This window comes from Meriones unguiculatus, chromosome 8 (genome assembly GCF_030254825.1).
Source record: "Meriones unguiculatus strain TT.TT164.6M chromosome 8, Bangor_MerUng_6.1, whole genome shotgun sequence".
Lineage (NCBI taxonomy): Eukaryota > Metazoa > Chordata > Mammalia > Rodentia > Muridae > Meriones > Meriones unguiculatus.
Genome location: NC_083356.1, coordinates 101913446 through 101937317, shown reverse-complemented (window position 1 = coordinate 101937317; position 23872 = coordinate 101913446). Strand labels below are relative to the sequence as shown.

General features: G+C 40.4%; 1 protein-coding gene across 1 annotated transcript in view; it reads left to right on the top strand.

Moving 5' to 3' along the window:
- Window positions 1-23463, top strand: part of Dpp4 (dipeptidyl peptidase 4) — an 83155-nt gene extending 59692 nt beyond the window's left edge. The window contains exons 19-26 of the mRNA XM_021637079.2: window positions 115-184; window positions 3396-3590; window positions 7063-7117; window positions 7698-7797; window positions 10663-10727; window positions 20460-20532; window positions 20828-20901; window positions 22450-23463. Of these exons, the coding sequence (XP_021492754.1) occupies window positions 115-184; window positions 3396-3590; window positions 7063-7117; window positions 7698-7797; window positions 10663-10727; window positions 20460-20532; window positions 20828-20901; window positions 22450-22551 (734 nt within the window). The 3' untranslated portion in view covers window positions 22552-23463. The remainder of the gene's footprint in view (window positions 1-114; window positions 185-3395; window positions 3591-7062; window positions 7118-7697; window positions 7798-10662; window positions 10728-20459; window positions 20533-20827; window positions 20902-22449) is intronic.
- The last annotated feature ends 409 nt before the right edge of the window (window positions 23464-23872 follow it).

The window sequence follows — 23872 nt, the reverse complement described above, 5'->3', positions numbered from 1 at the left end:
TCTCTATCTAACTTAAACTGGTAAACTCTAGACATGATGTTACTGAAAAATAAGGAATGAAATCTCACACTAATAACTATTTTATTTCACTAATTAATCTTTCTGTTTGTTTAGGATTTTGGTATCAGATGATCTTGCCACCTCATTTTGACAAATCCAAGCAATATCCTCTACTGATAGATGTGTAAGTGTTCAAGAGAGAGTAACTTAGCACTTAACTGACGCCTTTCTCTCTGGGTACAGATTAATGAAATTTGGAACCAATACTTCTCTTCTTTCCTGCATCACTGGTCACTATTTGCTCCTCCCATTTTGTACCTACAAACCTTATGCTGTGTTTTCTCCTAACTTAACAGACAAGAGAGACCCTTCTCTCCATCATAATCATGTAAGTCCCACTGGAGTTTTCAGGTCCTCATCTTCATCCTTCCTTCTGGACATGTTAACAAGGAAAAGACAAGGGCACTTTGAATCTACCAATTTTTCTGTCTTTGACAGGGCCAAGGAATTTCATGTTACAAAAAAAAATGTTTACTCATCTATGAATGCATGAATACGTTCGTTTAAATTTAGACTGCTACAACATCTAGTTTTAAATTAAAATAATGTGATATTTTGTTTAAGTGAAAGTTCTTTTAACTTCTGTTTCCAAAAAGGAGGCAAAAGCGTGTTAGTAAGAGGCACGCAGGCAGGACTTGCCTGTTTTTTCTGTGGGGGTTGAAAGGGATTGTGGGGGACTATTATTAGAGAGCTATTATTAGGGAGGATCTGTGTGCATCCAGGAGTCGTGTAGACTGTGCAGAGACGAGATTTAAGTAAGAAGCAATGAGCTACAGCGTTCACCTCCTAGTACAAAGGAGATTGGATAAAGGTCATACATATGGCTACATGTGTGGGAGATTTTAGGCTGTAAAGATTGCAAATACAAGGGTATTAAAATTTTTGCACGGCTGAATAACACACCTATTTCCCACTTCAAGTTTACATATATATTTTTTTATACTTGAGGTTTACCATGGTCCTTTCTACCATGGTGTACAGAGTCTCAGTGTGAGAGACACTATGCAAGATCCTTGGGGAAATTCAAAGCATGTGACACTCTGCTCAGAGTTTTTGTTTTTGGTTTTTTTTTTTTTACATTAATTACATTTTGTTTTGTATCCCAGCTGTAATCCCCTCCCTATTTCCCTCCCAATCCCTCTCTTCCTCCTTCTTCTCATCCCATGCCCATTTCTAAGTCCACTGATAGGGGAGAACCACCTCCCCCCTTTCATCTGACCCTAGCTTATCAGGTCTAATCAGGACTGACTACACTGTCCTCCTCTGTGGCTTGGCAAGGCTGCTCCTCCCTCAGGGGGGTGTTCAAAGAGCCTGCCACTGAGTTCATGTCAGACACAGCCCCTGTTCCCCTTACTAGGGAACTCACCTGGATACTGAGCTGCCATGGGCTACATCTGAGCAGGGGTTCTAGGTTATATCCGTGAATGGACCTTGGTCCTTGGTTGGAGTATCAGTCTCAGAAAAGGCCCTTGTGCCCAGATATTTTGGTTCTGTTGCTCTCCTTGTGAAGCTCCTATCCTTTCCAGGTATTACTAACTCCCCTTCTTTCATAAGATTCCCTGCACTCTGCCCAAAGTTTGGTTATGAGTCTCAGCATCTGCTTTGATACACTGCTAGGTAGAGTCTTTCAGAGGCCTTCTGTGGTAGATCCTGTCCTGTTTCTTGTTTTCTCCTTCTCCCAATGTCCATCCCATTTGTCTTTCTAAGTGAGGATCGATCATCTTACCCAGGATCCTCCTCCTTGTTTAGATTCTTTAGATATACAGATTTTAATATGTTTTCCTATATTATAGGTCTAGTGTCCACTTATAAGTGAGTATATAGCATGTGTGTCTTTCTGTTTCTGGGATACCTCACTCAGGATGATCTTTTCTAGATCCCACCATTTGCCTACAAATTTCATGAATTCCTTTTTTTTAAATTGCTGAGTAGTATTCCATTGTGTAAATGTACCACAATTTCTGTATCCATTCCTCCATTAAGGAGCATCTGGGTTGTTTTCAGGTTCTGGCTATTACGAATAAAGCTGCTATGAACATGGTTGAACAAATGTCCTTGTTGTGTACTTGAGCATATTTTGGATATATGCCTAGGAGTGGTATAGCCAGATCTCGAGGAAGCACTATGCCTAATTGTCTGAGAAAGTGCCAGATTGATTTCCAGAGTGGTTGTACAAGTTTACATTCCCACCAGCAGTGGACGAGGGTTCCTCTTTCTCCACATTCTCTCCAGCATGTGTTGTCACTTGAGTTTTTGATCTTAGCCATTCTGATGGGTATAAGGTGAAATCTCAGGGTCACTTTGATTTGCATCTCCCTGATGGCTAGGGACATTGAGCATTTCTTTAAGTGTTTCTCTACTATTCTATATTCCTTTATAGAGAATTTTCTGTTTAGCTCTGTACCCCATTTTTTAATTGGATTACTTGATTTGTTGCTTTTTAACTTCTTTAGTTCTTTATATATTCTGGATATCAGCCCTTTGTCAGATATAGGATTGGTGAAGATCCTTTCCCAATCTACCGCTGTTGTTTTGTTCTGACAACAATGTCTTTTGCTTTACAGAAGCTTTTCAGTTCTTAAGTAAACCCCAATATAGGAAATAAATGTATAGATTAGAATGAAAAGCTACGCTAATTGTCATTGTTATTTTTATGGACAATTTCCCCTACCACCACTATTTGATGAATTATGTTTTCTATTTCTAAGGTTTCATGGTACTTAAAATGAATGTGTTTGGCAATAGTTTTCACAGACAAAACTTAGGACTATTCTTAAAGAAAACACACAGCCATAATGGTCATATTGACAAATGTAAAGGATCCATTCTTTTATTTTTGTTTTTTTTTTTTTGTTTGTTTTTTTTTTTAATTTTATTCTCTAAGAGTGGATGGGCTAAAAGTGCTACCAGTTTGCAAGCGAGGCCTATGGTTCAGATTCTTCTGACTGCTCACATAACCCCCTTAATGTTTCTAGCACTATCTATATTTTTTAATTTTTAATTTTTTATATTAATTACAGTTTAGTCACTTTGTATCCCAGCTGTAGCTCCCCCCTCCTCCCCTCCCAATCCCACCCTCTGTCAGTCATCTCATCCATGGATAGGGGAGGTCCTCCACCCTTCCATCTGACCCTAGCTTATCAGGTCTCATCTGAACTGGCTTCATTGTCCTCCTTTGTGGCCTGGCAAGGCTGCTCCCCCATCTAGGCGAGGCAGAAAAGGACCCATTCTTGATAACTCATTGGTTACTATGATGTTCAGGCTCATGTTTGAAAAAGATGCATATGCTTGGTTTGAGAAAATAATAAAGTCTTACAAGGTGAAACTTTTCACAGATATGCAGGTCCCTGTAGTCAAAAAGCAAATGCTGCCTTCAGACTCAACTGGGCCACTTACCTTGCAAGTACAGAAAACATCATAGTAGCTAGCTTTGATGGCAGAGGAAGTGGTTACCAAGGAGATAAGATCATGCACGCAATCAACAGAAGACTGGGAACACTGGAAGTTGAAGATCAAATTGAAGCAGCCAGGTAAGCAACTCAAATGTGACTCAAACATTACTGGCTTTTCTCCTTTTACTGATTCATCTATTTATTTATTCATTTATTTGTAAAATGAGAAGAATGTGAATGTTGTGGAGAATTAATTTCTAATCTTTCATTCCTATAGGATCTTTTTTTTAATTACACTTTATTCACTTTGAATCCCCCCATAAGCCCCTCCCTCCTGCCCTCCCGAATCCACCCTCCCACCCCCTTCTTCACGCATGCCCCCCCCCAAGTCCACTGATTGGGGAGGTCCTCCTCTCCTTCCTTCTGATCTTAGTGCAGATAATACATATAGATAAAAATTGAGTCATTGTAAATGATATGAAGGTTTAAAAAGGCATTTCCTAAATTTCTGTTTCTACATGAGTTGAGAAAGGGAGTTGGTATATACATTACTGTCCTCTAAGAGTGGAGATTGAGATCCATGAAACACACAGATAAACTGAGGAATGAGTGACCGGGTTGGTGAGACTTTCAGTTTCTGTGATAAAATGTTTGGCAGAAGAAATTTCTAAGAGGAAGGGTTCATATGGAATCCTGGATTGAGAGATTTCAATCCATTGTCCTTGGCTCAATTGATTATGGACAAACTACAGTGCTTTCAGCTCTCTCTTCTGTGTGCTTTGCTGACAATTTTCACTTTAAAGTTGGCTGAAAGCAACAAGCAATTATCATGCCATACGCTGAATGCTAGCAGTTCTGGAATTTCATTCCTCAAAGAAATTAGTCTTACACCATTAAACCCAGCCTCCCTCAAGGTCTTAGGGAACTGGACAAAAGTAGACCAGACCTTTACAACGGTAAAACAATGACCTTTGGTCAATTGTTAATCAGATCCCTTTCCCTATCTGATTCCTAAAGAGCAGCATTTGTTGTTGCCTGCATTCCTATCGGCACTCTGGTTGATATCACCCCTCACTAACCTCTCCTTACAGAGTTCTAGCTGGCTTCTTCAGATCACTTTTTTTCTTCTTCTAAATTTCTCTTCCAAACTAGTTTCAAAGGTTTCTGAACTATGAGAGTCACAGCAATGACCCTACCTCTTGGTACCAATATTCAATGTCAGCGAGATTTTCATCTCAATTGTAAAACACATGACTTAAAAAGTTAAAAGGAGGATTTATTTATTTATTCTGGAATGCGGTTTCAGAGATTTCAGCCCACAGTCCTTGGCTCAGCTGCTTCGGTGCCCATGGTAAAGGAGAAAATTATAGCAGAAAAACTTGTGGTGAGCCTACTTGCTTCATGGGACAGTAGGGAGAGCTTTCGCTTCTCCCTGTTTTTATGACTTCTGCACCCTAGCTGACTGAATGGTATTGTTCAATTCGGGGGGGGGGGGTGTCTTCTACTGTCTATTTCCCCATAGACACATGAAAGACCTGTTCTTTAATAATCCTTCAGCCATTTTTTTCAGCACAAGCAAATTGAAAATTAAATTTAACTATCATACGAGTTGACGGTCTGGCTAAATAGCTGAGCACATTTCTTATGGTCAAAGCTACATGGTGGAGAAGCTGATTGTTCGTTCATGTTGTAGAGAATAATAACCATAAGGCCCAAGAAGTGGCTACGACAGCCTGGATAAAGGCCACTCTTCTATTTTTGGAAAGTTCTGGGGGCACAATTGCAATGAATGACAATTATAAGGGCTTCTTTAAGTATGAGCACCTCTCAGTCTGGCTTTCCCACACAGACAGGAGCAAACAGTGGTGTGCACAGAACTTTAAGCTGTAGAGCAGCCCTGGCAGGGAGATGTTCTTATCGTGTATTTCAGATAAAGAAGCAGAACCTGTTGGGGTGAAGTAGGGTTATCACCCTCTTCATTCCAACTCTGAAGTTCAGCTGTATCCAGTTGTCAGTCGGATCTGTAACCTGTAGGTTTCAGACCTATTTGACAGGTGTTTGAAGGAGTCTAATAGATGAGTGGTTTGAGGCCATGCTGTAAAATCACGGACTGAGAAATGCAGAATGATCCATGCATGATCAGTTGCATCGGAAAAAAATACCTTTAAGGAAAAACAATCAATGAAAAGAAAAGATGTTAGACAAGTATTCCAAGCAAATGAAATTCCCTATGCCAAACTTTGAAATGCAAAAGGAATTTTGGATCAAAGAAAGGGCAAACTAGAGGTTTTGCTGTTGTAAAAATAAGTGTTTGTCTAGCCAGACGGGTCACCTTTCTGTGAGAGGAAGCTATGGTTTCTATAACCTCGTCAATCCAAGACCTAAAAGTGCTAAAATCACCGAATTCAAAATTTATAAAATAACACCCCAGTTTAAGACAGTAGTGATGTGCAGTATTACATGTACAGCGGAGCACTGTCACAGCACCTAAAAGGGAGCACAGCAACACAGGTGAATCTCAAAACAATACTGCACGAAAGAATCCAGGCACCAATGTTTATATGAAATTCAAAATCTTGTCCAAACTCAGGTGGATATTTTTTTACGGAATACAGCCAAAAGAAACATTCTAGTTCATTTCCCCCTTTCAGACAGGAAAATGAGCAGGAGCCTTTGCCTGCATGTTTATTTTGTAGAGGTGTATCACCCTGTGCAGGCTTGACTCAGCCTGTTTATAGATCCTCTGTGCTTAAAGAGATTGACAAGAAGAAGCATTGACGAGTACTTACTTTGTTCTGCTACCACTTGACAGCAGCATTATCTACTCAAAACAGAACCAATTGTCCATCAATGTGAAGACCTCTGCACCTGCCATAACGTCACACAATTGCACATTCTATTTGCTAGACTTTTTTAAATTAAAAAAAAAATTACTGGCTTTCGATTTAAGGATAAGATTAGAAAATAGGTGCATAAGACAAAGTTCATATTTATTTACCTGGATTTCAACTCCTGACACAGTTTAGTGGCAAAGATGTTTCTTAATCCATCACAGAAAGTATACTTTCATTTAACGGTGCTGAGCTAGCTGATCAACACTGAGTAGAGGATGGGATTTAGATGTTTGTGTTTAAATTCTCAGGTAAGAGTCCAGAGATAATTCTAGGTCCTACTGATATGTTCCCTGTGCCCTTGTCTTTTTCCATTGCAGGGGGTAACTGCTTCCAAGCTGAAAAACATCTGGAGAAATTTAAATTCAATTATGTAAAGAAAAGTGCATCTGGGCTGCAAATTTTTATATAAAGCTGTGAAAAAAACTGCCAGGATTTGTTTTCTGTGAATCATGCACGCACACACACGCGCGCGCGCACACACACACACACACACACAGAATTCTTATGGACTCAAATGCAAACCTTGTTCATGTAGTTCTGATGTTAGCACAATAGACATTCATCTCAGGTGTTTTGGTTGCTGGCACTGATCCCTCTTAGTTTGTAATAGAATGAAGAAGATAACAAGTGTCAGGCTTTTCACATTTGTGCAGTTATCTTAGTTTTCCATACACAGTTGTAAAACTGATTTGTGAACTTTTTTTCATGTGTTTTAGACAATTTTTAAAAATGGGATTTGTGGACAGCAAACGAGTTGCAATTTGGGGCTGGGTGAGTAGTTTCTTTTTTGACACATGGATTTGTACGTGCTTCTTAGTGGGTGTAACAGAGTGGAGGTTAATTTATCTTTTGCATGTAAATATTTGGAGATGAAAATCATGTCTGTCCAGTCTTGGGCCTCTGAGCAGCAAGCTTCCTGAACACCTACTGAGATAGATGTGTATCTCTGTTTATTATAATGAGATAAAGAGGCTGGAACAAGAGTGGGGAAGGAGGGAGGGGGGATGAGTGGAGAAGGAAAAAGGAGAAAGAAAAGGAGATGGCATGAAAAAAGATATCTCATTAATCAGCAAATATTTTGTGCTTATTGTTTTTGGTATTTTCTTTAATTTGTATACGGTCGCCAGGGTCCACATGCTTGTTTTCTTATGTCTGTGAAAAAGGACCAGGACTCTGAGAGTGTATTCTTTAGATACTGCCCAATTAAAGCCAATTTAAGCCTCCTATAGCATGCTTTCTATCTCTAAAGAGGCACAGTATATAAAGATGTGAGAAATGTGGAAACCGCGATTCGCTTACCATATGTCCTTATTCCTTTACCTCCATAAAAATAACTGTTTCCTTTCCCTAGTCATATGGAGGCTATGTAACCTCAATGGTCCTGGGATCGGGAAGTGGCGTGTTCAAGTGCGGGATAGCCGTGGCACCCGTGTCACGGTGGGAGTACTATGGTATGTAACTGCTGTTATACGCAACGTCCTATTAAGTGTTGACCTTAACATTCTAGTGAGAAAGGCATTCCTTTTTTAGTTTTCTGTGTTTCTGTGGAAAATAGTAGGCTGGTTTCTTTCTATGGCTCTTTACTGAGACATATAAGATGTTCTCATGGTTCTGCTGTTATACAAGCCTTGGTGCTATTGTGTGTTATCTACATTTTTGATTTCTTATCAACAATCCTGTTTCCCGAATTTTAAAACAGCGTCAGTGTTACATTTCTCAAATAAGTGTTTCTTTATCTTTATTCAAATTTGACTTGGGACTTCACATATTAACGGAGAAAAGGAAGTGTGTGTATCTCTTTCCCTGTGAGTGAAGATCAAATATAAGTTGGGCGTTAGAGGAAGAGAAGACAGGAACAGATGAATTTCCAGGGGGATTTGCTTTCCCACCGGTGTTTAGTGCTAGAATATCATCTTCATCATGAGATAGACCATATGATATCATTCTTCTGAGAATACAAATCCCAGGGCAAAACCAGGAAGAAATGAACGTCCAGGATTATGAAAGGGATACAGTGTTTTCTTCACTTTTGCTGACTTCACTGAAGTTCTTTAGTACCGTAAGAACAGAATTGTTGATAAAGAATATTGCTCATTAATATTAATTCCCAATGTATGGCAGTAACAATTCTGTGAAAACCCCTCTTTGAAAATCCTTCCAAGTCCAGAGAAGCCAGTGAGCGAAACACCACTATCTTTCCGTTAAAAAACTTGTCAGGTGCAGTTACAATTTAATCTGCACACAATGCAGTCTTTTTCATGTGATACTTTTGTTTAGAATTGTTTTGTTGGATGGTTTGTTTCTGGAGACCTCTGGTGGTCAATCAAATAATAAAATAGCCTTTGGGAGGTTGCAGACACGTAAAAGAAGTTCATTAAATGCACGTGGCTTAATACACAGCAACGAAAGAGAGCTTTGAATATATGTGTAAATTTAAATAATTTTATTCAAAATTGCAAACAAAGAATATGTAAGAGGTATTTCAAGACATTGCTCTAAAATTTCACAACGACATCACACAGTTATGCATATTTTTAAATTATTCAGATCTTAATATACATGTAAACATGGTTAGTATAGATAAGAAAGTTATGTTATGTTCTAAGACAGGAAGACCGAAGGCTGTGAAATAGATGTTGGGGAACTTTTTATTTTGCTTTCAAAGACTGTTTTGCTCTGATCAAATATATAAGCCAAGTTGTTAATAATTGATTTTTTTAAGTTAAAATATACATGAAAATGTATGTGGACCTATCTGCATTGCCCACGTGGCACGCTGGGGTTGGCTACCCAGAGGCTATTTAAGCTGTGGGCTGGCTTTCCCCAGGGTCAGATGATTGTTCAAGGTTCCTGAATAAACTGCATTGAAAAAAATATATATATATACATGAAAAGCCTTTAAGTGTCTTTTAAGGTACTATACCTTTATAAGACTGTTCTCTGCATACATAAAAGTGTACATAGTCTGTATTCATTTTAAGTAAAATAAGAGCCATCACTATTGCACATTTAGGAGAAGAGGGAGGTGACAGTAGAAAACAAACACTCCTAAGCAGTGTTTTAAATCTACGCATTACAGTATTGTACTTAAGCAATAAAAGAATTTGAAGAATCCATAGAATTATTGTAAAAATGCTTGTCCAACCCAGTGACAGTCAAGCACAGAGGCAATACATGAGTTTTATCCTTATTTACCTCAAGCTAGGCACTTAAGGAGACAGCTTTTAAAACATCATATAAAGCAAAAACAAACAAACAAACAAACAAACAAAACAAAAACAGATTCAGAAAGACAAATTTCACATATTTTCCTTTATATGTGAAACCTAGAATTGACGCTAAAATATAAAGGAACAGACTTATGACATGAGAGTAGAAGGGAGCTATCTGGGAAAACCAAGGAGAAAAGCATTTAATATGAAGAGAACAGGAGAGGCGATGGGCTGAATGTTGGCACAGTATGGATGTACTTGAATGGGATATCTTTATTAAACTCGCCACTCTTTACAATGAATAAACCACTAATAGTTAGGAAACAACAACAGTGAAAACTAGTTATGCAGCAAATTCCATCAGTGATGTTTCAGGGTAGTACATAAGACTTCATCTTTTAAATTAGTGTAAATATGTTTAATTACCCAAAATAACCAAACCAATTGTGCAACCTGTTATTCCACCATATTTATATAGAAGAGAGCTTATGTCAGTTCAGCAGACAGATATTAACGTAGTCTGTTCACAGTGCTCAAGTGTTACAGCACAAAACTTGAGGCCTCCCCATAACGTGAGGGAAAACAAATGTTTAACTTGAATTGTGATGAGGCGGCTATGTCAATATGGACTGTTAATTCTTTCTTTTCCCCAGCGTGAATCTCAACCTGCCCAAAATGTAAGGTTGAAGTAAGTCGCTGGTAATTGATCACGGTTAGGTATTCCCAGAAGGAGATAGATGATGACAGCATAAGGCGTGTGCTTGTCTCCGTAGCGCAACTTTCAACACGACGGAGTTTCATTGAGTGGGCGGGCTCTCGCACCTTTGACTTTACCACAGGTCAACGGCTGGCTGTGTCTCAGGTTGCCTAATTCCTACGTCCACTGCCCTGATCCCGAGGGCTCTGTGCAGATGGATCCGCACTGCAGAGAAGCCCAGGGTGTGAGTGCGTGGTCTGGCCACCAACGTCTTAGGCTGCACTAGCAGGGGTTGGCTGGGAGAGATACAGCCACGAGTAAAGGACCGGTGAAGCGATGCCGCAGACGTCTGTAGGAAGCACGGTTCTTGGAGGGGCTGAGCCTCTTTTCCTCTCTTCCCGTCACAGACTCGGTGTACACGGAACGCTACATGGGTCTCCCGACTCCAGAAGACAACCTTGACCATTACAAGGTGAGAGACAAAGTTTTGGGCCAGTCTTGTAACTGTGCTTCTGCGGCTCAAGGACTTCTTAATTGTATCTATCCTAGAAAAAAAAATTCCAACAAAATTTCCAACAAAATTCTTGTTAAAAAGAAATAACACAGGTGGTTTAGAGATACTCCAATAGTTTCCCCTACTATATTTTGCATAATTACAGTCTTTATCATATGCTATATAGGTCACAATATGCATTCATTTGGAAATACAAAGCAACATCAGATAATTACTTTAATTATAAAAATTTCAGTTTAGAAAACATGTCAAATTCAACATATTCTTTTAGGACCCAGAAGACTCCTCAAGTCTTTAGCAGGATATTCAAATTTTTATGTTATTACAATAATTAGAAGGTAAATGTAACTACAAGGGAAATGCCTGCCTATGATTTCCTTACTCATAGCCACCAGTGTGGATTTTTAACACAGGATTTGCACAAAGCAGGTGAGGCGGCAGGTGCAGCTGCGTAGAACCCTGACGAGCAAGCGCTGTCCGTCAGTTACTGAAGAGCTTTCAGTGGAGGGAGAAGCAGGGGCAGCTTGCTCTCCAGAGAGGCTGCAGTGTTTGAACTGTAACCTGGCTGTGGCTACACTTGTCATTGCCAGTGTGGAGGCCAAAGTGAAGCTGGACCACACTCCTTGTTGATGTCACCCTGATGCAGCGATGCGAACCAGGACCACTCTGGCATTTTCAAAGCTTTCCTGGTTCTGTCAGCCATATCAGTTAGGGGGCGGAAAAAAAAAAAAAAAAAAAAAAAAAACCTTGTGAACTAAATTAAAGCTCTTTGATAACAAGGAAAATCATCTCCCTAACATTCTCCAAAGATTCTCCCTAGGAGAATGAATTAAAAATAAAGAAAAACAAGAATATTCTCAACACAAAATCTCCTGTGTTGTGACTCTTAATTCATAGGCCTAGCAGTAAGCAATGCGTTGCTTTGAGCAGTCTATGTACATCTTTCTGTAAGATGTCATCATTATTACATTTGAGTCTGAAATTGCCTGATCAAAACACAATGGATTCCAAGTTTCTACTTTGCAAAATGGATGTGTGTGTGTGTGTGTGTGTGTGTGTGTGTAATTTACATTTACCTGCTACTTTCAACTTAATTAGCAAGCTGGCATGTGCAGGGGGACTTGTGTTAGTACCTGCATGTTTTTATATGTTTCTGAGACATGATAGAAAAGTAACAACCCGCAAATTAAGATGGCACACTAGAAAGACATCTTTACGTGCTGAGCAGCCTCATAATCAGGCTGTTCCTAGTCTGTCAGAGGGCTCATCTGATGCTGCAGACTCCATTCTCCTCACTCTTTCTCTTCCACATCCTATACTCTGCTTTGGGTATGGTTTACCTACTTCAGAACTACAGCGCTGCTGGCAAATGACCTAGCTTCCTTTATAACAGTATGCACATGCACACACAGAGACATACGCACAGACACACACACATACATACAGACACACACACACACACGCATACACACACACACACACACACACACTGCTTTAATGGCACTTTCCTTTGTACCTGGCTAAATCCAGTCTTGTCTTCACTCTTCAGCCTCCTCACAAGGGCCTGGTTTAACTGTCAGATTCTCTATCTCTGTAGCTGCCATTTTCTGACATTGCTGTGGGTCCCTTCTACCTTGATTGTCATTTCCCCTCCCCCTTCCCATGTGTTAGGAAGCGTTGACTGTCCTCCAGTGGGGGCATCTCTCTCTTTTTAAACAGTTACTTTCTTGGCATGACTCTTAACTCTCATTTTAGTCCACCTTGAGTTAGTAGTTACTCTGCATGGGGCTGCCCCTCCTCCCCACATATTGTTCCTCGACTTTGTGTCTTCAGTATTTCCACTCCTTGGGTATCTTTCTGTGAACCATAAATCTACAACTTAACTATTTTTTTAAAAAGTAAGGAAAATACGGTGACACACGCATTCTTCCATTACTTTTCTCATTTCGATGCTTGAATTCTTCTTTTTAATTATCTAACCTGAAAGAGGGCTCTCTTGGCTACATCAAAGTGCTGAGAATGCCTGTAAACTCAGAGGTATACTGCCTAGGATTCTAACGCCTGACTCTTGGGAATGGTGGGTGGGAAACCAAAGCACGAAGAGCCGGTGAGTCCAAACCCTGACACTAAAGGAGGTCATGACACCTGCCTTGCTTCCTCAGAACAGTTACTGCCATTTATCCTCTCTGAATCTGCTCTCTCTATAATACTGTGGGATGATGGTTTGAATCTGCCATTTCATGTTTTCCTTTTCCAGCCTTTTCTATAGGCTCCTCTTTGCGACACCAGTCCTCCCTTCCCCTAGCTCTACCCCCCAGGGTGGTGGCCATTTTCATCTCTCCCCTTAGGTGTTCCCTGTATGAGGTAGTCAAGTAAATAGAAGTCACTTCCTCCTGCCAATGGCAACACACGCACATTGGGTGCACAAAGTCACTCTTTCTCTTCGCTGCACAGATGGCACCCGAGGACTGTTTAATCCTTCCACGCCAGGAGTCGGGTTTTCTTGGCATGAAATTCATTGCTGGCAATGGACACATTAAAACTGCCAGTACCAGGGAGCTAAAGGTTCCCAATGTGTTACTCAGAGGAATTATCCGGGAGGGTGGCAGCTAAGGTGGGCAGGAGAAAGTGAGGCAAATGCATTAACGGAATTGTCTCCACTGCGTTCCTTGCTTCCTCTGAGCGTGGAGGACTGAATCTGTGTGGGGATCTGAATCTGAGTGGAGAACTGAATCTAAGTGCCTATTTCTGGCGCACAGCAGGCTTTAGAATAAAGTTGCCCTCCTTTGTTTTTTAAATGAGCCTGTGCTTTTGTCTCTGGCAAGAATATATTCAAACATTCTATTTTCCTCCAAGGCCCCAGCTGCCCCTCTGGACCCATCATCTACTTCTTTTCTTTCCCAGGTTTGCTCTCTCTCTCTCTCTCTCTTTCTGTGTCTCTCTCTCTTCTGTCCCAATCGTTGAAAAGACGTGAGAGGTAATTCAACAATTCCTTTAAGGTTTTTGTCACTCTGTGCATTTCCATGGGACAAGAAAATATTTTGGAAAAAAAAGTTCCCGTTTAGTTAGGACTCTCTTAGCACAATCCAGAGTTAAGAATGTGTGAAGTGTGGGGTTGTACAATAAGTTTCACGCCCTTAGCTAAGAAACCATTGACAGATAGAATTACAGAGTTTCAAAGAGAATATAATTTTCGATATAGAGAAGATGAGAGAATTCAGTACTAGGAGACAAATGACCTACACTTTAGAAAAACTCAACTCTCCAAGAGAACACACCTTGTGAATTTGGGCCCTTTTACTACTGAGGAATGAGATATCAGGTCGATGTGTGCCCTGGCCAAAGATAGTATGTCCACCATTTGTGAAGTCATACACCTGTGTGGCTGGCTTTCCCTAGCTGGGATATTATTTCTTCTACTTTAAAAAGCAGCCATAAAGATGAGGGGATCCTGGGACTGAGGCTTAGACTCAATACAGTGATACCTGCAGTGACCCCGTAAGACTGTTTGAAGATTACCACCCATCTGTGGCCGAATGACAGGGTAGAAACTCTTTTAAAGACTACAGGGATCCCAAAGAAGAGATACCCAAACCTGGTCCCAACGAAGAAGAGGTGAGAAATCTGAGCTATTGAGCAATGTAATCCTGTAGACAGATCTTCTTCACCAGCAGTCTTCGTGCATAACAGACAGAAATGGCAGCAGATTTAAGCAAAGAGATGGGACAACCCAGGAGGCCACTCTGCAACCAGCAGCCACAAGCATGCAGCGGTGCAGCCACACCTCAAGGAATGGAATCCTGACCGTGGGTGAACAATTTCTCAAAGCCCATCTGCAGTCAGAACTGCAAGGCATGAGCAAATAAGAGACGTCCATGCATCCATTCAAAGTGTCTGACATTTGATTTCTTCAAAGGTTTATTCCTTACAGATAAGAAAAAAAAAGTATAAAACACAGGGGAGATACATTTTTAAATGGTAACAAAACATGAGCTTGAACATCACACAGTAACCAATATGTATAAAAAAAGACCAGAGACTTCTAAATTGTGGCTGTGGAGCCTGGGAATCTATGTGAGAAACCTGAAGGAAGTCCTGGGACGATGAGGAACCAGAAACATAGGATTTCAACCTCTGCCCATCCAGCTTCATTTGTTCATTTATGTATTGTGTTAGTATAGCTAGACTCTATTCTACGATTTTCATACATGTATTATTATCAGTTTCAAATGTCCCTGAAATGCTCTAGGATAATTATTCTGATTAGCAACATTTTATTGACAGGGAAACTGAGGCACTAAATATTAAGCAACATATAGATGTTGAGGGTTCAAAAAGTAAGAGGACACTCTGAGCTAGGATAGAAGAAAGGGAGAAGATATGAAGAAGATCAGAGAGGTTCCCAACAGGTTATAATGAGGGGGAGGGGCAGCAGGGGAGATAGACAGTGACGGGGGAAGGATTTTCCTGGGACCTCCAAGACAGATGCGTTGAACTGAAGGATAGCTTTGTGAAGAGCAGACCAAATGGTGACCAATAAATACGACAAGACATAGACTGCAGAATGGATTGTCTTGTGAATAAACAGAGAAGTAGAAGACGGAGGGCAGGAGGAGTGGGGCCCTGGTCCTGAGCCTTGCTGCCAAGAGAAGAGGGCAGCCTGGAACACACAGAAGGGCTGATTTAACTTGTAGAGGAGATTTATTTTGCATTTTGCTCAAAATTTGATAGGCTTTTGGCAAGTGTATGAAACAGTCATAGATTTGGCAGTCTTCTGCTAGCAGATTTGAAACGTTCAATCCTTAGGAACTGCTGCATCGTTAGGTTATGCAAAACAGGGTGCAATTTTGTAAATATGCCATCTTGTACTGATTTGACATTTGTTCTATTATCCCAGAATATGCCAAAGGGAGAGAGACCTTCAGATTTAAGCCAAACCTTAACTTGTTTGTAGAGTGCTGATAAAATGTTGACTGCTGTGTGATCTTTAAAGCAGCCAGTGTTGCTTGTGAGGCCTGAGGTAGCGCCCCCTGCCTGGGGTTGATGGGAGCTCTTTCCTTGGCAACTCATGGGTACAGTTGTTTGATAGATGTAAACAAGTAAAACATCTTATTTAGTGGGTTGGATTCAGTTTTTCTTAAATGTTTTCTCTGCCCTCTGCTTGGTATTAATGATGATTCTCCAAATGGCACCCTTTAATATTATTCATGCAGCATTGATTACAGGAGTAGAATCCATAGAGTAAGCCAGTAAGCCCAAGGCAGTATCTCGCTGAGTTGCTAAATGGTTATCCTTCAGACCCAGTGATGGTTTGGCCCTCTCCAGGGGCCTGTGGGTGGTAATGAGTAGTTTGGCTGTGATGTCAAATGGCCATAGAATATAACCAAGGACGTGGGCTTTCAGTCCAATGCAGGTGACCTGCATTGAAAATCTGCTTCCTTTACTTCTTGAAGTTTGAGCTTGAGGAGGTCATGTTCCTTCTCTAAACTTCATTTTCCTCTTCCAAAAAATGGGAGTAACCATATATGCCTCAGAAATGATTATAGGAGACCCTCCCCCCCACACACCTGCCGTGAAGTAAGCTTTGAAACTATGGCAGCTGCCACCATCCTTGTCTTCAGGGACACATTGTCCTTCTGGTTTGTGGATGGCACAAAGGGTAGCTTGAAAATTGTCACACCTCCTGTTCTCCTGTTTCTCACAGCATTTCCCTACTCTATCAGCTCCTTCCTTTATTTAAAAAATACAAAGATTTATTTGTTGGAAGGTAGCTGAGGAACCAGCATGATCCAACAAGCAGCTACAGATGGTTCTTCTTGGGGATTGAAGGAAAAGCTCCTCACAGAGAGGCTGTGGAATCGGCACTGCCACTGGACCAATCCTTTCCACTTCTCTCTGCCAGACTGTTGCTGGCAGCAGGGTTCTCCGGAAGTTTCTAGCCTCAGGAGAATGCCAACTGCGCCACCATTGCATCCATGCCCATTTATCACTCTGAGCTTCCTTTTTAGTCATTGGTGATAGACTATTCGGCTTGTAACTTAGTCATCCATTTCCTTTTTTTATTTCTGTTTCCATGGATAGGCAATGGGGGATCATCCAATTTGGGTGAGTTAAAAATAGTACAATTAATATCTTATCACTAATCATATATTGGAGGCATGCATGCATTTCCTACACTGGCTTTGCATGGTTCCTTCATGGCTCGGAGTGTGCCACAAAGTGGGCAATAGAATCTTGCTAGAAAAGCCAGGATGCACACTCCAGTAAGGAACCACTCACCAGTGGCTCCTGCGGCAAAGTGACGTCATTGCAGTTGGGAGCGAAGGCTTGTTTTCTGCACCGAGAGCCTGTAAGAAAGGGTACTTCTAGCACCTGTCTGTCTCTCTCATCAAAAGGTCCCGCTGAAGGCGTCTCCCAATGAGCAAAGAAATGTGCATGGAAACAGCACCCTTACCTCGCAACTGCAGAAGAAGCTTTTGTTTTATTTTTCTCTTACTGCATTAAAGTATTTGTCTTTCTTTCTTTGTAGTGTAATATTGTTAATGTAAAACAATTTGCATCATGACACTTTTATCACAGTTTTCGTCTTTTTCTCAGTATGTTGCATTTCTCACCATGTCTAGTTCATCACAGCTACAGTGTGTACATCACAACATTTATCTTAGGCTCAGGGTTTTACTTGTTTATAAAAATTGTCTTCTTTCAGCCTGTATTCACTCCATTTAAGAAAAAAAAGGCAGCCAGAAACTGTTTTGGTCCAAACTCCAGTAGTTATCACATTCCTTGCTAACTGTCCTGTGTATTTATATGTCTCCTAACTATTACTCCATGTTTCAATGACATTTCTCCATCTCATGGCACTGGGCGGTTGTTGGAGCAGCTTTTCTGTTTATGTTGCCAAGCAAGGCAGGCCTATGGGGCTGCTGGAGGTGAGGTGAGGTGAGGTGGCCCAGTTGTATATCTGGGTCAGGTCTGGGTGCTAAGGTTGATTATCATCTCTGAGCAGAGGGTGGAGCTGAACTTGTACAGAAACCTGGTGGTGGCAGGCAAGCAGCCCAGGCTGAGTACATGACAGGCAGAGGCGACCCCTGTGAAGGGCCCTTAAGGGGTCCTGGCCCTGCCACTCAGAATGAGTCATGGGTCCTCTACCCTCCCCTTTCAGCTTTGTCTCGTGGGTAACAATGCCTTTGAGGAAGGTTAGGTTTGCTAGGTCTCTTCTTGGAGAGCAGAACGTTGCTCAAAGTTCTGCGCTATCATCTGCCAATGGGAAAGACACCGTCCACAGCTTACAGGCTTGTTCAGACCGACTTCTGGTTATTTCATAGTGAGAAAGAATTGTGTCTCAGAGCCCAGAGCACACACTGTTGTTATGTACTTGAAGTACCAGGGCGGCTGGTTAACATTTTATTTCACATGGTTCCTTTGCTCGAAGACGCTTATAAGGCATTTTAGAATTTTAGAAGAGATGATAGGGAAACAGGAAGTAGTTTTACCTACACTTGGTCCAGTTTTGACACTTCCAAGAGATAGATTGTGGTGTAAGTTAATTACTGAATCTGTCTCTTCATACATAGTGCAGAGCTGGCATAGACCTACTTCACACAGGTATGAGAATGTGACTCACTTTCATGGCTCCTTCAAGATGGTTAGTTAGCACAACGACAGGCACAGAGAAAATGCTCAAGGAATAGTAGCTAAGATTACAACTGTTGTGGTTCAGTGCTTGAAAGTGGGCACAGTGACTTGCTAAATTGCAGAATGAGAATATTTTATTGTCTACTCCACTTCCATTCTACTCTGGAAAAGTAAGGATTAATTGTAGTAGATGCCAGTGCTGAATAATTCCATTTACTCATTTGGCTGATAACTACTGGGCTTTGTATTAAATAATATAATCAAGTCACTTTGCTGATGGACCTTACTATTTCGTTGGATACAAATGAATGTTATCAGACTAGCTGAAAAAAATGAAGCATGTACAAATAAAAGTGGCAGTGCTGTGATGGATGGATGGATGCATGCTTGCAAGCATGCTAGATGGATGGACTCGTACATGGATAGACATATGTGGGACATCCCAGCAAATAAAATGTTTCTCTAAAGTTAAATTAAAGAACAACTTTTAATGAGTTGCAATGTTTATTGAAAAAGCTCATGAATAAATTCTCTATTTGGGTCAGAAATTTAATATGATCGGGTTGAGTAGAAACTAGTCTGCCTGGATAGGATAGGGCATTGACTTTTAACTAACCAGTTCAGGGTGATCCTAGGAGTCTTAGTTGATGGAAACATTTTGGGTAACTGCACTGACTTTTGAAGACAGGGTGTCACTTTCCAGAAACACAGTGTCTCGGAATTTTCAGACACCACCAACAATTTACTTCAAATAATGCTTCTACCTTCTTTCTCTTTTTTTATTATTGTTTATTATTATTAGTTACATTTTATTAACTCTGTATCCCAGCTGTATCCCGCTCCCTTATTCCCTCCCAATTCCACCCTCCCTCCCTCAGCTCCTCCCTTAACTCCTCCATGGATTATTCTTAATCCCATTTTGTAGAAATCAGGACTCCGAGTGCAGCACGTATGTCTCTGAAGACTAGACTTTAACACGTAACTAAAGCTCCCATACCTTTCTGGCCAGACCACTAGGACTCCCAGCAAAAATATTAAGTATACATTAGCTCTATAGATGGAGATATCACTGAAATGCAGACCTTGACTCATGAAGAGCTAGTTGGCTGCTTTTGAGTCTCTGGAGACGTCACTGCCTCTTCCTCATTCAGCCCACGCCAGGACAAGCAAAACAGACTCGCTGCTTCCCAATCGCTATTTGGCATTTTTCCTTCTTCTCAACATTGTGACTAGTCCTAAATTTAAATCATCTGACCTATGCTTTGAAAAGTTTTTTTTTTTTTCCTTCATCCAAGACCTCTGACCCTTATTGTAGAGGCCCCAAGATGACTCAGAGCACAAAGAAACTTTATCCTGTCCCCTGGTTGGCTCGGAAATAACAGTTAACAGCAGCATTTTCTTCTCCAATATTCAAAATGAATTATCAAACACCCACTGATTTTTCTGAGGCCAGCCTTGATCTTTTTCACCCTTTCCCCTCCCATATGTTACATTTGCTTAGGTTTTAAACATCTGTTTCCAGAGAGGTAATGTTTGCTTTTTCATTCAGAACCCAGCAATGTGGACCAAAGTTCACATGACATATTGCACAGTATGTTTAGTTGCAAATGCTATGTACAGGCTCTTTGAAATGTAGCATGTATGGCACCATGTGACACATGGTTGCTATGGTAATACACTTTTTGGCTGAACTACAGCAGAAGCCCATGGAACATACATTGCTAATATGAGACTCTGCCCTGTGCTAATGCATAGGACACAGCCAATCTGTGATCTGGGACTCTAGGGGTTTTGCATGCAGCCTAGGGGACAGGTGCCCTATTCCTACATGTACAGGGAAGATGTGGCATTCTTCCTTTCCAGTCCCATCTCTCAGGCACAGGGCATGCTGTGCGTTCTGCCATGCATGGAGACAGCATTTGCTTGAATATCGGTTTGCTATATTTTGTATCAAAGGGGGCCCCAGCTGAAAACATTTTATTTTGTAAACTGAAGTGAAAAATCAGTTATGGCAGATCCTTTTTTGAATAATGACATTCTTTTTCCCAATTTCAGAAATCAACAGTCATGAGCAGAGCTGAAAATTTTAAACAAGTTGAGTACCTCCTTATTCATGGAACAGCAGATGGTGAGTTTCAGTTAATTAGACTTTTTAGTATCACAGACAGGTTTGCAATTTCACTACTGACAAAACAAAAGCATGAGGGGCAAGACTGTTACATTTACTTCAATAAAACAGTGTTGCTTTCCACAGCTCACTTGTCTTGGGCTAAATGGGATGCTGAGTCCTAGAACTTCAGTCACTTTCTTCTTGTGCCTTCCCTCAGCATCTGAAAACTCCAGAGGCTATTAGCTACTTGTTTATGGCTGTAGAGGCTATTAGCTACTTGTTTATGGCTGCTCGTTCACTTTCTTTCCCACAGATAACGTTCACTTTCAGCAGTCGGCTCAGATCTCCAAAGCCCTGGTGGACGCTGGTGTGGATTTCCAAGCAATGGTATAATAAGACTTTGTTTCCCCCTAAAGTATCTGCTGGGTCTGGTTTCCTCTTTGGGGGTTGCTTTTTCCCAAGGAAGTCTCAGAAGATAGGAACAGAAGAGAGGGCTCTTATCATTCCAGTGTGAAGCTGGAGATGTGATATCCTCTAGTCATACACAGAGTCAATATTAGACAGTTTGAGGTGGAGAAACACAGTATTATTTGACACTGGGAGTGTCAAAACACCATTCTTCTCTTCATGTGGTGGTTCAGTCTCTCCCTGTTTTGATTTGAAAGTAATCATTTGTTCTGTAAATGTGTGGCAGAGTAATTCTAAAGTGAAACCAGCATGATAATAGCTAAATGTAAAATCCATTCTGTTAAGATGATGCCTAGCCACCACAACAACAGTGGGGTATTAATACTCAGCGCTTCAGTTTTTGCAATGGTTACATTATCTTTTGTTGAACAACTGCAGGCAACAAGCCATTAGGCTTGTTTATGAAGTCAGAAATGGCTGGGGCTGATTGTGCCTGTACCGAGGATGTTTTGGGGGGTATTCAGTCTAACTCATGTCCTATATTAGACTTTTTCAGATTAAAAAGAAAAATCTACACATGTGCATACATGTGTCTTGCACTAATAATACAGTAGTATAAACTACAGCCTTCTTATCTGTTTTGGCTAGAGAACACTGCCTCCCCCTTGTAACACATAATTTGCTGTGTGCTCTGTTCCAAGAGTGCCCTGTCTAGGAGTGGGGTTTCTATTTTGTGCTGAGAAAACCTGCCATATCTTTGGGCCAGATTCTCAGAAGAGGTTGAGGTTTATTTATTTCACAGTTTAAAGCAAAATCAGATAATACTTCAGGCACAATTTTAAAATTAACTTATGTCTCAGTAATATATATTTGCCTGGCAGTGCCTTCCCAGTCATTTAGTAAGGTATGAGTTCATGTGTATTTGCCTCAGGTTGTAGAGTCCTTCTACATAAATGTCAGACATACACAGTTTTAAATTTTCAGTATAAAATTTAAGTGTTGGTAAATAATACATTTGACTTTTGACTTCACTTATGTTACATGCATAAAACTTTTAATATTTAAATTGATTTTTCTAGCCATTTAGATGTTTATTTAGAAAAATTACTTTGAAATCTATTTATATTAATACATACTCAAGTGTAGAGAAATCTGACACTTGCTAGCACCTATTAAATAACTATGCCTGCTGGTATAAACCTTACTATTCACAGAGTGGTTTTCAGTGACCTTTGAGCCACATTTGAAAGTTGATTTGGGTATTTTAATTAGAATATACCTATCTTTAAAGTCTTATGCAGTAAACCCAAATGCACAGTGGATTTTTTTCAGTACCCAAACAAGAGGACCAGAGACTTCTTCAGGATTGAACATGTCTTGAAAAGCTCTGGGGAAGGAAGAGACACCCTCTCTGATCACACTTCAGTTTATAAACTATTCCCATTTTACACCATGCAAGAACTCATTTGAATTTTTCCTTTTTAAAGGCAGCTGCCCCCCCTAATCCTGACCTCTTTCTCTCTCCAGTGGTATACAGATGAAGACCATGGGATCGCCAGCAGCACAGCCCACCAGCACATCTACACCCACATGAGCCATTTTCTCCAGCAGTGCCTCTCCTTACGCTAGCACCACAAAGCTATCCATAGCTTATTTAAGAACACATTTGTTCTCATTATCTCAAAACTGCACTGTTGCGATGACGATCTTAATAATTCTGCATGGAGAAATTTCAGGCTACATTCCAGTTTCGTACCTGCAGTCCTAACTAAGGATGTCTGTCTTCACAACAGATTATTACCTTACAGCAATTTGGATTTCCCCCTATGTTTTGTTTATCATTTAAAATCATTTCCACATCAGCTGCTGAAACAACAAATATAAATTATTTTTACAAGAGCTCTGCATAGATTTACTGAGCAGAATTTCTTTTTTTTTTTTTTACTAGACTAGTCCAAATCTTGTTCCCCTATTTAAGGGAAGGTGGTGACAAGATGTGGGCAATGATGTCATTAGGGCAGCAACAAGAAAAGAGGGAACAGGGAGAGGAGATTATAGAGTATGGCTAGAAACCCAGGTCCAGGCATAGCAGCCCAACCAGGCTACTGTCAGCTCGCCTCGAGGAGAGCTGTTCACTGCCAGACTGGCACAGTTTTCTGAGAAAGACTATTCAAACAGCCTCAGGAAATCATATATGCAAAGCACTGACTTCTAAGTAAAACCACAGCAGTTGAATAGGCTCCAAAGAAATGCAAGGGAAACTGCCAGCAATGTAAGGCCCCCAGGTGCCAGTTATGGCTATAGGTGCTACAAAAACACAGCAAGGGTGACAGGAAAGCATTGTAAATGTGCCTTTAAAAAGTACTGATGTTTCATAGCGAAAAGAGGCAGCTTGGAACATATCGACTTACCCTGTTAAAAGTTGAAAATATTTGTGTCACAAATTCTAACATGAAGGAATACTTGCATCAGTTTTTCTTACTTCATTTCTTTGAGCATGTTAATTAAAATATTTCAACTTCATTGACTTTTGAACGGAAATTGAACAAGAATGTTGTGTGTTATTATTTCTGTTCTACATGGTGGAATTTCTCCTGGTCATTTAGTAAATATGCTTCTATTTTTCAGAGGTAATGGATTACATCTTGAATCAAACTAAAACCACATTGACATATGGACACATTTGTTCAAAGGTTCTTGTTTAACTTGTTAGAAATCCAAGACTGTCTTGTAAACATGGAAAGAGTTCAGCTTTTAAAAAAACGTAGATACATAAAACTGTTTAAAGTTAAATAATTCATAAGAGTTTATCTAATACCCCTGAAATTTCTACTCCCATACTTAACACATAGCTTTTGAGAAATCAATTAAATAATACTTTGGTCATTTACATACTAGGGAAGATATAATATAATTTAATCCAGGGAAGCATGTGAGGTTTATAGCAAAG